Here is an 18,106-nt window from a genome sequence, read left to right on the forward strand (position 1 = left end):
AATTTTAAACAAACTTGGCCAAATAGCTTTTTTTAAATTATTTTTGTCTTTGCTTCCTTTCATCTTATTTCTTTTTGTTCATCCATTTTCATTTTATTTTCTGCAATTGATTCTTTCCTTTGATCATTTGTTCTTTTTTGTATCAGTATTTCTTGCCTTCTGTCAGCTCTCCTTTCAATACTTGATTTTTCTTTCTCTCTGTTCTTTCCTTCTGTCTCACCTTATTGATATCTTTATGTTCTTTATATTCTTATTTTAGTCTTTCTTTCTTTCCACTGTCCTTTCCTTCTTCACATTCCTCATTCATCATTTTTTCTTTCTTTCTTATTTTCCTGTTACATCCTGTACATCCCTGACCCCTTTTTTCATTATTCTGTCACATCTTTAATTCTTTCTCTTCTTTCCTTCCTTTCATTGTCCTTCCCTCCTGTCTTTTCATCCCTTGTCCTGTCTCTATGACTCGTATGTCATACCTGGATCTTCATATAATGCTCTTCTTCATTTCTATCAAGAATGTGCTTCTGTGCCTCTTGTACTCCCCATCTCCGACAGTTGCTGTTTGAGTACCCCTTCTCACAACCTGACTCCAGTATTACTTGCCACCTGACATGACAAGGCCATGACTAACCGCCTCCCCCCATCATTTACTGTACAAATCTGATTATGTCTGTGTGTCTCATAGCTTTAGAAAAACAAAAACCTGTTACGTAGTCTGTAACTATAGACAACTATACCATGTTGTCACTACATCCAACTAACCTCTTAATGTGCTTGTTATCTGTTTTTCTTGCAAACTGCACCCCAGCCTCATTCCCCTCTGGATAGGGAAGGGCCTTGAAAAGCTCAACTGACCCCTGCTGTTCCATGTGGGTTCATGTAGCCACAGAAATACAGATATGTGTGGGGGAGTAGCAAGGGTGCCAAAGACCCTATTGGAAGCAAGGAAGATAAGCCTCCTTACCCTGGACCTGTATCAAGCCTCAGGTCAGGTCCAGTGCACCGCTTGAACCCCTAGGCACAGATGCTACTGCAGCACCAATGATAGCTACAACCCTGCTTACATGTCTCGGAATCCATCTTGCCCCACTCAGAGTTATACTTAATCCCTTGAGAACAAATGGTGCATATTCTTTTGCTAGAAGGAAAACATTTTCCGACCTACCCTCTGCTTGCCAGTCTTCATTCATGCATGACTATGACAGATTGAATGGTGGCGAAGGAAACGTTATTTACTTGTAATAGCAGTTCTACAGCAATGGTATCTTTCACAAATTCAGATGTGACCTTCCCTGCTCCTTATTTAGCTTTTAGAAGGTTAACTTGTATGCCTTGTCCACTGCTATGAAATGTGACAGAAAGTAGTCGTCGTTGGTCGTGCAGTTCAGATCACCTAATTGTGTAGCATTTGGACAATGTACAGTGAGGTGTATGTTCAACTAAATAAGCACAACAGTATTGACATTCAGCCGTATTAATATTGGTCCTGCTATGTACAATGGTGTGGGAATGTTTCAAGCATTAGAATCTAAGAAGCTTTCCCCAGTTCATTTTCCATAGGATATCAAGCAGTGTTACATAAATCAATAGGTTGAAAGGATGAAACATAATGCATACAAGTCAGGTAATGAATGCTGCCCTCTCTCTCTCTCTCTCTCTCTCTCTCTCTCTCTCTCTCTCTCTCTCTATATATATATATATATATATATATATATATATATATATATATATATATATGGTCGTATTTATTTATTTAATTAGAATATGTACATGTTTCAGGTACACAAAGTCTGCTGCTTCGATTTAGTCAGACAGGTGTTGCTTCATACGAGAACTGTGTCCATAGATTACAGATCATGATGGAAGAGGAGAATATGGATGAGAATTTGATCCCGTTTGCAAAGTAAGTTAGAATAATTTTTAAAAAATCCAATGGTTTCTATTTTGCGTGGGCAATACAATGTTTTCATCTCTCATTTCCTCATCTATAGTGCAACGGTAATATGACTTTAGGTCAGGAAATTTGAGAAATTCGTATTGCACAATTGTGTCTGAAAAATATAATCACCCATTTTCTGTGGTACCAAGGTATAATCGCACCATATTAAAAGTACCCCTTTTCCGGTGGTAATGCGGAACACAAGATGAGAAAACCGCTCTTTCCTAGCAAATGGGTTAGAGGTAGATATAGGGAACATCTTTCAAATTTCTCGATGGTTCTCTTTGCTGTGTCCTGTGTTATTTTCTACTGAATGGTGCTCCCCTTCAGCCTGTCACTGCTCCCCTCCCCACTTTCTTCAGTGGTCTTGGTCTCTGCTTCCTCTTCTCCTCCAAGATCCTTCTCTAGTCCCTGTAACATTTCTCTCCTCCATTGTTCTTTGCTTCCCCTGCTTCTCTTCTCCTCTCCTGTCAATCAATCAATCAATCAATCAGAGCATTTGTATAGCGCACTACTCACCCGGAGGGTCTCAAGGCGCTGGGGGGGGGGGTCCGCTACTGCTCGAATAGCCAGGTCTTGAGCTGCTTCCTGAAGGCGAGGTGGTCCTGGGTCAGGCGGAGGTGGGTCGGAAGGGAGTTCCAAGTCTTGGCGGCCAGGTAGGAGAAGGACCTTCCTCCTGTGGTGGCTCTTCGGATGCGGGGGACGGCGGCGAGGGCGTGGCTGGTCGATCGAAGCTGGCGCGTGGGAGCGTAGAAGTTGAGGCGGCTGTTGAGGTATCCTGGTCCTTGGTTGTGTAGGGCTTTGTGTGCGTGGGTGAGGAGCCAGAAGGTGATTCTCTTGTTGACCGGGAGCCAGTGCAGGTCTCTCAGGTGTCCGGAGATGTGGCTGCGGCGGGGGATGTCCAGGATGAGTCGTGCTGAGGTGTTCTGGATCCGCTGGAGTCTCTTCTGGAGTTTGGCGGTGGTTCCGGCGTAGAGGGAGTTGCCGTAGTCCAGACGGCTGGTGACGAGGGCCTGGGTGACCGTCTTCCTGGTCTCGGTGGGGATCCATCGGAAGATCTTGCGTAGCATTCACAGGATGTGGAAGCACGACGAGGAGACGGCGTTGACTTGTCTGGTCATGGAGAGGGAGGAGTCCAGGATGAAGCCCAGGTTGCGTGCGTGGTCAGTTGGTTTGGGTGCGCTGACCAGGGCGGGGGGCCACCAGGAGTCGTCCCAGGCGGAGGGTGTGGATCCCAGGATGAGGACTTCCGTCTTGTCTGAGTTCAGTTTCAGGCGGCTGTTCGACATCCATTTGGCTACTTCTGTCATCCCTTCGTGCAGGTTGGCTCTGGCGGTGGCGGGGTCGTTAGTGAGGGAGAGGATCAGCTGGTTGTCGTCGGCGTAGGAGATGATGTTCAGGTTGTGCTGGCGTGCGATGGCTGCGAGGGGGCTCATGTAGACGTTGAAGAGAGTTGGGCTGAGCGAGGAGCCTTGAGGAACGCCGCAGATGACTTTGGTGGCCTCGGATCTGAACGGGGGGAGGCGGACTCTCTGTGTCCTTCCGGTGAGGAAGGAGGTGATCCACTCCAGTGCCTTCTCCTGGATTCCGACGTTGCTGAGGCGCTGTACTAGGGTGCGGTGGCAGACAGTGTCGAAGGCCGCGGAGAGGTCCAGGAGGATGAGGGCCGCTGTTTCTCCGTTGTCGAGCAGGGCTCGGATGTGGTCTGTGGCTGCGATCAGGGCGGTCTCTGTGCTGTGGTTGGCCCGGAAGCCAGACTGCGAGAGGTCGAGGGAGCCGTTCGTCTCGAGGAAGGCGGCCAGTTGCTTGTTGACGGTCTTCTCGATGACTTTGGCCGGAAACGGGAGCAGCGAGATGGGGCGGTAATTCTTGAGGTCGGTAGGGTCTGCTGATGGTTTCTTGAGTAGAGCGCTGAGTTCGGCGTGCTTCCAGCTCTCCGGGAAGGTGGCGGTGTCGAAGGAGGTGTTGATGATGTCCCGCAGGTGGGGTGCGATGACAGCGTCTGCCTTGTTGAAGACGTGGTGAGGGCAGGGGTCTGTCGGAGATCCGGAGTGGATGGAGTTCATCGTGCGGATGGTGTCTTCGTTGCTGATCGGGGTCCAGGCGCGGAGGGTGGTGGTGGGGGGCGGTGGTTCGGTCGTGGCGTGCGTTGGTTGAGTGCTGAAGCTGTTGTGTATGTCCGCGATCTTGTTGTGGAAGTAGGAGGCGAGGGAGTTGCAGAGGTCTTGCGAAGGGGTGATGTCGTTGTTTCCGGCGTTGGGGTTGGAGAGCTCTTTCACGATGTTGAAGAGTTCCTTGCTGTTGTGTGCGTTGTTGTCCAGTCGTTCCTTGAATGCGGTTTTCTTGGTGGCGCGGATCAGCTGGTGGTGTTTTCGGGTGGCGAGCTTGAGGGCAGTCATGTTGTCCGGTGTTGGGTCTGTGCGCCAGGTTTTCTCGAGTGCTCTGCAGTTCTTCTTGGAGCTCTTGAGTTCGTCGTTAAACCATGGGGCTTTCTTGCTGCCGGGTCTGCTCGGCGGGGTCTTCAGAGGGGCGAGTTCGTCTGCGCAGTCGCTGATCCATTTCGTGAGGTTGGTGGCTGCTTGACTGGGGTTCGTTGTGCTGGTGGGAGGGTTCTTGCTCAAGGACGTAGTGAGCTGGTCTGCAGTGATCTTGTTCCAGCTTCTGCGGGGAGCCTGTTGCTGGTGATGGTGGAGCGTGGTCCTTCTGAAGCTGAAGTGGACGCAGCTGTGGTCCGTCCATTGGAGTCCCGTGGCGTGGCTGAAGGCGATGTCCTTGCTGGAAGAGAAGATCGGGTCGAGTGTGTGTCCGGCGTAGTGGGTGGGAGTGGTCACCAGCTGCTTGAGTCCCAGGTTTGCGAGGTTGTCCAGCAGGGTGGTGGTGTTGCGGTCGTTGTTGTTCTCCAGGTGGAAGTTGAGGTCCCCGAGGAGGATGTAGTCGGCTGAGGGGAGGGCGAGCGGGCGGATGAAGTCGGCGATGTCCTCGCTGAATTGTGTGCGTGGTCCCGGGGGTCTGTAGATGAGGGTGCCTCTGAGGGTGGTCTTGGGGTTGACGTGGATCTGGAAGTGTAGGTGTTCGGCGGGTGCGATGGTGTCGTCGGTGTTGGTCGTGATGCAGATGGTGTTCCTGTGGATGATGGCGATGCCTCCTCCTGTCTGGTTGACGCGGTCCCTCCGGATGATCTTGTAGCCGTCCGGGATGGCGATGTCGGGCGCTGAGGAGGCGTTCATCCAGGTTTCCGTGAGGAAGGCGACGTCTGGGTCTGTGGTGTCGAGCAGGTTCCAGAGCTCGACGGCGTGTCTGTGGACGGAGCGGGTGTTGAGCAGGATGCACTTGAGGTGGTTGCTGCTGGTGTTCTGCTTGGTGGACGCTGGTGCAGTGCAGGTCCGGATGCAGGAGAACTTGCAGGACTGGCAGATGAAGGGTCCGTGGGTGCGTCTCGGGGTGGCTCGGTAGCATCCAGGGGTTCGGCCGGCGTTGAGTGTGTTGAGGGTGGCGGCGTCGTACGTCCGGCGGGTGGGCTGGGGTCTGCGAGGGCCAGGGGTCCTGGCGCTGGGCGCGGTCCAGGCGCGGACGGGCGCGGACGGGCGCAGACGGGCTTACCTTTGGCGCGCCTTCGGCGCACAATCGGCGCGCCCGCTGCGCGTGCACGCTGCGCGTTGACCGCTCTTCCATATGTGGAGAGTGGGGGGGCGGAGCGAGGGAGGGGCAGCTGGGAGGCGGGAGCGGGTCGGCGAATGGGAAGGGCTGACGAGGGGAGGGGCGGGGCAGCGGCGGGGAGCGGGGAGGTGGCGGGAAGCGCGGCAGGGGCCAAGTCACAGGGGTACAATAGTACAAGAACGGGGGAAACAGAAAATAAAACAGGGAGCAGAAGCTGCACAGGGGGTCAAAGCAAACGGAGTTACAGAGGAACGAGTAAACAACACGGGGAGTAAAAAAAAGCTTGGGAGCAGAGAACACACGGGGGGAAGAGAACAATCGGGTACTTAATCACAGACGCGGCGCAGGTGGGGCAAGAGCGCCAACAGCGGAGTCACAGGGTCACGAGCGCCAACAGCGGAGACACAGGGTTACAGGACCCAGCTGCGAGCGGCGGCGGCGGCACTTGGCGGGAACGGGGGGCAGCCTGGGCTCACTCACGAGGAGTGTGCGAGGTGCGAGGGGGTGACCAGCCCTCCTCCGGCATCATCCCTTGTTGAGGCAGACCAACCGCACACAGGGATAGTTAAAAAACCTGCATTTTGTTTCAACCTTCCTTCACACCAACCTACAGAGAGCTCTTCAAAGTTAAATGTAAGCTCACTGATATAAACCTAGATAGTCCTGTCTGAGTGCAAGGACACCGAGACTTTTTCCATATATATGTATTTATAATAATCTTCTGGCTGTGTAGGTAGACACCCCAGTGTTGAACAGTTCGGTGACACTCCATAGGTCATTGACTGGCCAGCTTTAATTGCATTTATATGTAGAAAACTACAGTGCTGTACATAACATATAAGCCATGTTGCAGCATTTAACGTAGAATGTGCTTTACAGTGAAACATCTGTGGTAACTGAAAAAAATGAAGGGGAAGGTGCATGTCAGGTTAAAGGTGCACCAGTCTCATTCAGCATGCACTGTAACTTTAAGATAGCCTACAGCTTCCTGTACCCAGCATGCACTTTACTGGCATTTTGATTTACAGTGTCAGTTTAATGTTTTCAGCTCATGCTGACTCGAACTCAGGACACTTCAGATGTCTTCAACCTCAATTTGTCTCTGAGGATTTTTCTTCAGAAAATGGTTTCGACATTCACACAATGTCTTTTGAAGAATAAAATATATTCCCTGTCTTTTTCACCTCTATGTAATTATCTTCTCTTCGTTGTGCCCTCACTTTTTGTACAGTGCCCCAAATGGGGGAGAGAGAAGGTTGTTTCTTATCCTCATGATCTGCATGTGGTCTGTCTTTTAGCTTCTTATTCTGTTAAAGACCTTTCACATCCTCAAAGAAGGACACACAGGGCGCTTAAGTACAGTGAAGGAATACGCCTGAAAGGCGAACTAGAAGTACTCAGAGCTGAAGTGGAAAATAAGAGAAAGAGGAAAAAAGACAGGACCTACTCAACTGCACCATGCTCTTTCCGTGTAAAGGACACCCACGGAGGAAGATCCAGGAAAAAGAAACATCAGAAGCATCCCTACCATCGACCCAGACACTCCCATAGATCTGGAGAGCACAGATTGTCTTTGATGTTGAAGCCATTGGCAGTGATATGTTCACAGTCGACAGACTCTATAGTTCCAACCGTGTCCACACCAATGGCTCAAATACAATAACTGCATCCATGATACCAATTCCATCGATGCTGAGACCAGTGCCTATGATGGCGATGGTTACCACACCGGTGACCTGTCCTCCCGCGAAAAAGGGGATGAGGACAGTAAGGAGGGCTGCTCCCTCTAACAGGAGGGGCTCGGGTCGCATTACAAAGGTGGCAAGGCCTTTGAAGCTCCCTTCCATGGATGGCTGTTCCTGATTTCTGCTGGTAAAACAGTATGGTGCCTTGGGATGACTGCACGTCAGAATGTAGGGACATAGTCCCTCTACAACATCAGTATCCGTCGGCACAAATCCTGGCTAGCTCACAGTACCTCACCTAAACTCCTAATCTTCCCAGAAGTAGCCAGTGATTTTGGCAACCTAGCACATGACCCGCTAGTCCTCAAGGGAACTGTGTCCCTCACTCATGCATGCCCTTAGTAATCAAAAGAAAGACGCAAAGAAAGTTTACAATACGTTTATTAAAACTATTGTAGCAAATGTACTGCGATCACTAGGCAGATGAAACTAAACAAAGTAATTAGCATTACTATCAGGCTGTATAAAATATACATCCCCAACATGGAAAATGATCTATCTGCCTAGGCCTGCCCCTTCTGGGTTAGCAAAGGGATATAGTAGTGATCTCTGGGAGTGGCAACAGACCTCATACCTTGTGTATGTAGTTAGGTGGTCCACATCATTAGCTGTTATTCGTTTCAGGACAGGTCTCTCTGCCGGGGACGAGACACCGTTTATATGATAAGAACTACTGTGATGCAAAGCTGCAGCTGTGCTGTTGTGTTATGTCTAAAACATTAGGAGCTGTTGCTGACCGGTCAAAGAAAACAGTACACCATGTTGTTATGTGTTCTAAGCAACCTTGGATAAAATGTGCAGACCGAATCCTGAGAAGAATCACTGAATAGCAAACAACATGTACAGCATATTCCAAAACTAATTTCACAAAAACAAATGTGTTATGTGTGGCTGTGCAAAGCAGAAGCAGCCTAAAACATCTAATATGCAAAACGAAGGGAGAACCAAAGTGGGCCAAGAAGGGAAATCACTACACCATTACATAGGCAATGAGAGTGAGTGAGTTACCAGCTTTATCTGCTAATGAGCCCTACTTGATTATCAGTCTCAACAGGGTAGTATTAAGAACACACCCCTCTTATCTGCCGAAAGTCATATCATAGTTTCATTTTAATCAGACTATTTAATTCTCTGTGTTTTTCTCCAATCCATCTATCTAAGCAGCGAGATCTATACCGTCTCTAGCTGTGGAGAGTCCTAAAGTTTTATCCAGAAAAGACTAAGGGCCAGATGTACGACCCTTTCATTGAGTGCCTCGCAATTTGCTACACATTTTATTTATTTTATTTTATTTAAAGAGTTTTATATAGCGCTGGCTAGACCCGAAGGTATTAGAGCGCTTTACATGAGAATCAACAATGTAACAGAAAAAGATCAACAATTACACAATACATCAAAAAATAGGGAATACATTAGGAGAGGAGAGAAAGGAGAGAGAAAAGTAGTGGAGGGGGCTGGGGAGGTGAGAAAGGGAGGATAAGGGGAGAGACAACAAGGAGAGACGAAAGTAAGTCTGTCTAAAGACCGACTGGGTAGGTGACGACCAAGGAGGGAATCCACGGCCCATCTCCCCTATAGCTAAACCAGGTAGCTCCATCGGGCATCAGACAAAATAGCTAGATCTTTAATTGACGAGGGAAAGTTCGTAGATAAACAGGGTGGGGACTAAGGGCCAGGACACGTGGGGGTAATGGTCAGTAGCAGGAAAGTGGAGAAGAGTAGAGCGGGGAGGGGTAGGGGGTAGGGGGAGGAGAGAGATGAGGTCAGGAGAGACGCAGGAGGGTTTGTTGCGGCCGTCATTTTAGGCAGGTACAGGCAGTATTTCAGGAACGATCACTGTATGGGGTGACTAACTGCGAGGAGCTAAATAAAATGTACAACAGTTTGTATACACTGTTTTGCGATTCCCAATGGGGTCGAAGATTGCAAAGCTCTTTAATATTAATGAGCCTCTCGCAATTTGCGAGCCCATTGTGAATGCCAGCCCTCCCAGGGATGGTGGCCTGCTGGGCTCAGCAGACCACCATGTCTGAGACTGCTTTTCAATAAAGCAGCTTTTTTTAAATGCAGCTCGTTTTCCTTAAAGGAAAACGGGCTGCATTTTTTTAAAAAATGAAACGTTTTCGTTTCATTTTTTTAAAAAAAATGAAACGTTTTTGTTTCATTTTTTAAGGGCAGACAGTAGTCCCAGGGACCACAGCCTACCTTAAAAAAATTATTCGCATGCATTACCACCTACAACATTTTACGATTGCAGCAGCCATGTCATAACTTTCTTTTTTTTTGTTTCCTTTTCAGCCATGCTGCCGAGCATTGCTAAAAACTATTCGAAAAATCAATAGGTCCCAAAGGCAAGACATATTGACTTTGCCAATGCCAATGCTTGTTCTTTTAAGAAAAGAGAATCAAAAGTGACAAACACATTTCAAGTGCATTTTTTGGTTTGTGTTTAATTCTAATCTGGATGTAAAAAAAGGAAATGGCTTGGAGTCAGATATTTTTGCAAATTGTATTCCAAGATGCTATATATCAGGAGATGTATTCTTATGTTCTTATCTGTGCATTTGCCTAGACTTGTAACTATTATTGGTATAATTTAGTATGTTCATTTTTTTCACAGGAGATCCAAGATGGTAAGCAGACATGGGTCTGAAAAAAGACTCACAGAGCTTACTAGTAATTGCAGTACCCAGTGCTACAGTGGTGAATTTTGGAACAGATTGGGACAACAGCCCAGGTGCCAAGTCTTTTAAATGATTAAACGATTTTTTAACTACTGTTTGCAGTGCTTCCAGGTGTCTGTTAATAATTATTTTTTCTGTGCATATACTTCTGGGTGGAATCTTTTTATGGACTTACATCGCAACACTGAGAGGGTAAAACATTTTGATGCTTAAACACACATTTTACTTCCAGATCCTTAGCCGAAACAACTAAGATTAACAGGTGGACCATGCTGTTATTTATTTTTCAAAGGCAACTTCCCGAAGAAGGGGCGCTTGACTTTGAAAAACAATGCCCCTGATGTGCTGCGGGTTTTCTCCCAGCATGTGAAAGACATCTGAAAATTTGAGGTAGCAGTCTCAGTGTTGCGGTCTTCCAAGGACTGCACCGTTTTCCTCTGTGAGAGTTGGTGGTCAGGTGCCAGTATTGGGGGGCTGTAACAAGCTTTCCTTATGTTGGTGGATCCCTGTCTATGATGTTGGAGGACTACTATCAAGTTCATGGTCTCTAGTGTGGTGGGCTCCTCCTCCTGCACGTTCCTCTGTCTTGCTGCTGGAGGTGGACTTCTGGTCAGCAAATTTGATCTCTCAAGCTATTTTTCAATTGTCCTTGAGGTGTTTTGATGGCGAAAGGCCTTTTTCTGCTAATGACTCTTCCGATGAGACACTTTACTCCATCACACTTATATCTTCGTGAGTATTGGCACAGTGGCTTGCAGTGCGTTGCTATTTCTTCAGGCAACCAAAGTAACAGAAAATGAAGTTACCATTTCATCCAGTGCTTGGCAGGTTACGACCCCAATAACTGCAGCAAGCTACAGCATCTGTGAATCCTTCGCAGGATTTAGCTGCAACGTTGCAGGAACAAGGTCTGGAGATTCAGCAGTTATGCGGTAGGAACGCTACTTTGCTTCAGACTATTGGCATTTGAAATGTGGATCTTTCTGCAATAAGTTCTTCAGCTCCTTATTGCTCAGGAGATCACATTAGTTGAGCACATTTTTAGATTTGCTAACAATACATTTTGCCTTTTGCCTGTTGTACTGGCTTCCACTCATCCCAAGTCGAGTTTTTTGTTTAGTTCACTCTTTGGTGCCGCTTTGGCATGAGTCCGTGCCTCTGTGTCCTACTCAGATCCTTCCCTGAACTATTACTCAGGTTTCTTGACTCAGTTCAAGAGAATGTTTAAATGCCCTGATATTAGGTGCTCAGCACAAGAGACCTGTGTGCTATTCAACAGGGAATCAGGAATGTTTTCTTTTATGTTACCTAGTTTAGACAATTAGCTTGCAAAACGAGTTGAGAGAACGTAAACAACACTTTTCCATCTGGTTTGAAAGAAAAAATGAAAGATGAGGTATTACAAGCCAAATGACCTTCATTTTTGCTTGAGTTATACTAGTTTATTATGTAATGTAAAAAGAACTTATAAAGCGCAACTAACACCTGGCGGTTTCTTGGCGCTGAGGCATAAAGAAAACAGACAATCCGTGGGGCTGAAAGCGTTAGTTGTAAGCGTTACAGAACAGGTGGGTTTTTAGAAGGGACCTGAAGTGGGTGTGGGGGGAGGCTAGTCTTAAGCCTAAAGGGAGGGCATTCCAGAAGGACGGGGCAAGAAATGAGAACCTCAGTCCTCCCTGTTTTTTACGTTTGAAGGTCGGGGTCTGGAGTAAAGCCAGATGGGAGGAGCGGAGATTGCGAGAGGGAACGTATGAATGCAGTAATGAAGAAATAAACAAAGGACCTGTGCCGGCAAGGGACTTAAAAATAATGCAGCCCAGTTTGAACTTGCACCGCTCAGAGATAGGAAGCAAGTGGAGGGATTTTAAGAGAGGGCGTACATGTTGGTGTTTGGGTTGATGGTGAATGAGCCGTGTGGCCTGGTTCTGGACCAGTTGTAGCCTCTTTAGTTGGTATGCCGGTATGCCAACATAAAGGGAATTGACATAGTCTATCCTAGAGATGACTAGCGCCAATAGGGCCAGGGTGAGGGCTTCAGTGGTCAGAAAACGGGCAATCTTTCGGATTTTTCTCAACTGGAAAAAGCTGGAGGAAACTACCGCGTTGATCTGGGGTTTCATCGTAAGGTCGTTACTAATAATGACCCCAAGGCTTTTTACTGAGCTGACAGGGTTGGGGGGGGGGGCGCCCAGCCTTGTGGGCCAAAAGGTGGAATTCCAGGGATTGGCTACGCCCTCGACAAGCAACAGTTCTGTCTTGTTGGGGTTGAGCTTCAGATGATTCGCCCCCATCCAGTTGCTGATGTGACAAAGGGTGGTTTGAAAATTGTCGATAGATTGGTCCGTAGAGTTGATGTCGAAGACCAACTGGATGTCATCCGCGTAATTAAACGTGGTGACACAGCTGCCTCGTAAGGAACGAATAAGGGGGTGAGGTATAAATTAAAAAGAAGAGGGAATAAGGAGGAGCACTGCGGGACGCCGCAAGCTAGCTCGACCTCATCAGCAGAAAACTGAGAGAGCCGAACCGCCTGACGGCGGTTGCTCAAGAAGGAACGATACCAGGCTAGGGCAGAACCCTGGATGCCGGCCTCTCTGACGCGGCCGACTAGAATGTCATGGTCGACCGTATCAAAGGCGGCCGACAGGTCCAGGATCATCAAAACCTGGCTAATGTTGGAGTCCGCTCCTCTCCGCTGTTCCTCCATAACTGAAAGTATAACAGATTCAGTGGAGTGATTAGGTCTGAAGCCGGCCAGTTGGGAATCGAGGAAGTGAGAGTCTTCGATAAAGGTGCTCAGGGTATTAGTCACATGGGACTCAAGGACTTTGCTGAGGTAGGGGAGGAGGGAAATGGGACGGAAGTTACTCATAATCGCAGGGTCTGCTGTGGGTTTTTTGAGAATGGGCATGACCTCAGCGCGTTTGAATAACCCGGGGACAGTGCCAGAAGAAAGAGAGTTATTCAGCAATGCCAATGGGGGGGGGGAGGACAAGCTGTAAAGGCCTCACGAAGGATCAGGGGAGGGCAACAGTCGGTGGGGGATCCAGAGGCGACCTTCTTAAGGAGGGCGGGAAGCTCTGTCTCCGAGATTGGAGGGATCTGGGTCAACTGCCTGGGGTTGGGGGAAGGCAAGGTGAGGTCGGACCCAAGGGGGTGAGGCGGGGCTGAGGATAAAATACTGTTTTTGATATTGACTATCTTCTCGACGAAGAAAAGATTTAGGGAGTCACAGAGTGCACGGGAGGGGAGAGGTTTCGCGGTAACCCTGTCTGGGTTTGACAGCTCCTCCGCGATAGAAAAAATATCTTTGGTTTTGGTGGCGGAGTCAGCAATCTTGTTTGAGAAATAAGTGGTCTTAGCTTGCAGGACTGCTAATTTATAATCTTTGAGCAAAGTAGTGAAGCGTAGTTTCATGTCTGGGGCGTAACTACGTCGCCACTGGCGCTCGGCCTGCCTAAGGCCCAGCTTCAGGGCTTTGAGGTCTTCCGTGAACCACTTTTGGGCGTCGTGCAGGCGTCTAAGTTTAATCTGTCTGAGTGGAGCCACGATGTTGCTGGCTGACTCCAGCCAGTGTGTGAGGGCGGAGGCTTGGGTGTCGATGGAGCCCAGATTAAAGTGGGTGGAGGCTCTAAGTAAGGTGACAAAATCGCTAAGATCGGCCTTGTTCCAATTCCGGGCCGAAAGGTTGCCTTCCAGAGGTCTACCAAGGCTGGGAATGGCCGTAATAGAGAAGGAAATTATAAAAATGGTCTGACCATGCGCAGGGTGAGATGAGAGGGGCAGATATGTCCAGGTTGGATGTCCAAACCTGGTCCAGAATGTGACCCTTAATGTGGGTGGCTGACTTTATGTGTGTCAGGCAGTTCAAACTAGGTAGGAGATCAGTAAATTAGATAGAGCAAGCATTCTCCTTTACGTCAGAAGGCCAATGGTTAAAATCGCCTAAAACCAACATTTTTGAATTGTTAATGATGAGTTGGGAAAACATGTCCCCAAACAGCGTGGGAAAGTCAGGCATAGGTTGAGGGGGGCGGTAGACTAGAACACAGATAAATGGGGTGGTTGAGGATTCCAGTCTCAGCACAAGATTGTCGATCGAGCGGATGCCGACTGAAGTCAAGGCGGAGAACCGGGTGGAGTTTTTGATAATCGCTGCTACCCCGCCTCCTTGCCTCCCGGGCGCTCTGTTTGCCTGGAGGATGTAGTAACCAGCGGGGATTGCAGCGAGTATATCAGGGGCAGATTCCTCGTTAAGCTATGTCTCCGTTAACAGCAGTATGTCCGGTTGCTCAGAGTCTAACAGAGCAAAGATTTCCAGCTGGTATTTTACCAGTGATCGTGTGTTGAGATAGATCACTGTGAGATTAAGGTATGGGGTCCGTTTGTTGGGTAGAAGATTGGTAGTTGAAGGGGGAGCTGGGGGCAAGCCGGTTGCTATCTCAGGGAATGTGTCTCTGGTACAGAGGAACCCCAGTGGCTCAAAACCCGACAAAGTCGCGGGGGGAGTTGGCCTGTGAGGATGTAATCGGATCAGATCTGAGGAGGTGTATTGGATAAAACCGGCAGGGAGATATGCCCCGTGCCACGGCCGGCCGCGGACGGGCGCAGGCGGGCTTGTCTTAGGCACGCCTTCGGCGCGCAAACGGCGTGCCCGCTGCGCTCGTCCACTGCGCGTCCGGAAAATACACATGCTTTATAGGCCGGGGGTGTTGGAGGGGGGCGTGGCCTGCAGTCATAGGCGTGTCCTGGGGAATCCCAGGAATGGCGGCAAGATCGTGATCTTGGACCCGCGGCAGCGCTAAATCCGCTGTGCGGGGGGTGCCTGGTAAGTGCAACTAAGTAATAAGTGCCCAGAGCAAGGATTTCTAACAATTTAAAACAAGAGCGCAATATTATACAGTTTTAAAAACAACGTCCTATCGGCCCTCCCGGCTTCCGCCTCAGGAGGTTGCTTTCTGTGTGCGGCGCTTGTATTCAGCGCACGCGTTATATAGTCTTATGAGGGGGGCGTGGCCTGCAGTCGTAGGCGTGTCCTGGGGAATCCCAGTAATGGCGGCAAGATCGTGATCTTGGACCCGTGGCAGCGCTAAATCCGCTGTGCGGGGGGTGCCTGGTAAGTGAAAGTAATAAGTGCCCAGAGCAAGGATTTCTAACAATTTAAAACAAGAGCGCAATATTATACAGTTTTAAAAACAACGTGCCGATCGGCCCTCCCGGCTTCCACCTCAGGGGGTTGCTTTCTGTGTGCGGCTCTTGTATTCAGCGCGCGCGTTATATAGTCTTATGAGGGGGGCGTGGCCTGCAGTCGTAGGCGTGTCCTGGGGAATCCCAGGAATGGCGGCAAGATCGTGATCTTGGACCCGCGGCAGCGCTAAATCCGCTGGGCGAGGGGGTGCCTGGTGAGTGCAACTAAGTAATAAGTGCCCAGAGCAAGGATTTCTAACAATTTAAAACAAGAGCGCAATATTATACAGTTTTAAAAACAACGTGCTATCGGCCCTCCCGGCTTCCGCCTCAGGAGGTTGCTTTCTGTGTGCGGGGCTTGTATTCAGCGCACGCGTTATATATTCTTATGAGGGGGGCATGGCCTGCAGTCGTAGGCGTGTCCTGGGGAATCCCAGGAATGGCGGCAAGATCGTGATCTTGGACCCGCGGCAGCGCTAAATCCGCTGGGCGAGGCAGTGCCTGGTGAGTGCAACTAAGTAATAAGTGCCCAGAGCAAGGATTTCTAACAATTTAAAACAAGAGCGCAATATTATACAGTTTTAAAAACAACGTGCTATCGGCCCTCCCGGCTTCCGCCTCAGGAGGTTGCTATATATTATCTATATATCTTTATTTATATTTACAATAAAACATAACCTTCAAAAGACAATGTTGGAAAAATGTAAGAGGTCCATCTGGTATGGTGGGTCCAGTTGAGAAAGAGCATAGACAAAGGTGCCTGTATTGTGCTGACCCTGGTCATTAGGTAGAAGAGTGCACTCTGCAACCACTGAGGACTTCAGGAAAAACACAAACCTGTACTCTGTGAGGGAGATAGGAATGGCTACAAGGACTCCATTATTTAGCATCTTTAAACCCCCATGGTCAAAGTCTGTTTTATCTTCAAATAATACTGCAATATAAAGGTCACTCACTTATTTCCCTGTCTGTTGTTCTGGATAGTGGATTATTGGGCATGTATGTAGTTGAAGCCTGGACTTTGGCTCAGCTAATAAAATGAAAAATCAAACACACTCTAGAAAAAGTGCAGATGATTGATGGGTCCTTTTCAAAGAGATCAAATATCAACAAGATGGATATACGAGTAGATATTAAAACCCACCCAATATTTGGATCATATGGTATGGGTATTTATAATAGCACAAACAAAAACTCCTAATGTTATTACAGAAAGAACAGAAAACAAATTAATTTACAAGTTGCTGAGATGTGTAACAAAAATTGCTCAAGAATCAATAATGTACTCAAATTGTAATTATTTATTTAAAACCATTGTTAATGTAAAAACAAAAACAAATAATTTTGAAATTCGTCTAGTGCAAATTTATAAAGTGCAAGTTCATATGATCACCAGTATATTTCAAAACAGTAATTTCCTTGGCACATTGGTATCATTTTTTATATCCACTTCATTATTACAAAGGTTGATCAAGGGCAGACTACTTTACTGGTCCTGTTAGACCTGACAGCAGCTTTCGATACCCTATCTCCCTCCATTTTAACATCTCGTCTTAGGGAGATAGGGGTAGAGGGCTCTGCACTTAGTCTGCTGTCCTCCTTCCTTAGTCAGAGAGAGCAGAGGGTCAAGCTAGGAGAGTTTGTGTCCCCCTCTAAACCGGTGTGCTGTGGGGTGCCACAGGGGCCGGCTTCAAGCCCCACTCTTTTCAACATATATGTGGCCCCACTCGCCAGGTTGGTAAGATCTTTTGGGATGGAGGTGGTGTCATACGCCGATGACACCCAAATCCTGGTCTCGCTCTCCCACTCGGCGAGTACCTCCGTTCTTAGCTTCAGGAACTGCATGGAGGCAGTTTCACGGTGGATGATTTGCAACTCACTGAAGCTGAACGGGGAGAAAACCGAGGTTTTGATCTTCGGGAGAGACCAGGATGCCTGGTTAAGTGACTGGTGGCCCCCATCCCTTGGAGAGTGCCCACGGCCCACTAAATCCGCCCGGAATTTGGGCGTGATGATTGATACCTCTCTCGCTATGGACCAGCAGGTAAACAGAACGGTCTCCACCTGCTGGGGCGTCATCAGGACCCTGAGGAAAATTACTCATTATCTCTCCCTGAAAGCCCGTAAACAGACTGTAGTGCCCTTAGTTACCTCCCGGCTAGATTATTGTAACACACTCTACTCGGGCATTAACTCCAGCCTGATACAACGTCTGCAGACTGTACAAAACGCGGCAGCTAGGTTTATTCTTGATGTCCCCAGCCGCTCATCTGCTACTCTTTCCAGGAAGAGTCTGCATTGGCTCCCGATTCAGGCCAGGATCTCTTTTAAGATCCTATGCCTTGTCTACGGGGCACTATTTGGAGAAGGCTCTGAAGATATTAGAACTCTCTTAGTCTCTTACACTCCCTGTAGAAATCTACGCACCTCCAGTAAAAACCTCCTGACTGTTCCCCGGGTTAGGAGAGCTAGGTGGGGTGGAAGGGCCTTCTCTGTTTTGGCCCCTAGGTTGTGGAACACTCTTCCCCGGAATTAAAAACACAACCCGCCATTGGTCCTTTTAGGAAGGCATTAAAAACATGGCTATTTTCAGAGGCATACCTGTAAGCTAGCTCCTGGTACACATATTTTGGATTTATTCTCGTTAGGCGCCTTGATGCCCATGGGCTAAGTCTGCGCATTATAAGACTGCTTTCATTCATTCATTCATTCAAAAGACAAATAACAAATGCAAATTAAAAAAAGTGTAACATAAAAAACAGAAATTATCGACGCAGCTTTTCGGCAAAAGTTTGATAGCTCTTCACCTTCTTTAGGACAAAAATTATTTCAATTTATCAAATCAAATTATATTGAGACCCAAAAGAAGTAGTCTCTTGCTTGAAATTGCAAAAACA

At 48.2% G+C, this 18,106-nt stretch overlaps 1 protein-coding gene across 1 annotated transcript in view; it reads left to right on the top strand.

The window, feature by feature from the left end:
- Nucleotides 1–18,106, top strand: part of INCA1 (inhibitor of CDK, cyclin A1 interacting protein 1) — a 241,866-nt gene that overhangs the window by 988 nt on the left and 222,772 nt on the right. The window contains exons 2-3 of the mRNA XM_078669807.1: nucleotides 1,777–1,900; nucleotides 9,959–10,075. Coding sequence (XP_078525933.1) covers nucleotides 1,854–1,900; nucleotides 9,959–10,075 — 164 coding nt within the window. The 5' untranslated portion in view covers nucleotides 1,777–1,853. The remainder of the gene's footprint in view (nucleotides 1–1,776; nucleotides 1,901–9,958; nucleotides 10,076–18,106) is intronic.

This window comes from Lissotriton helveticus, chromosome 12, assembly GCF_964261635.1.
Source record: "Lissotriton helveticus chromosome 12, aLisHel1.1, whole genome shotgun sequence".
In the NCBI taxonomy this organism is placed as follows: Eukaryota; Metazoa; Chordata; class Amphibia; order Caudata; family Salamandridae; genus Lissotriton; species Lissotriton helveticus.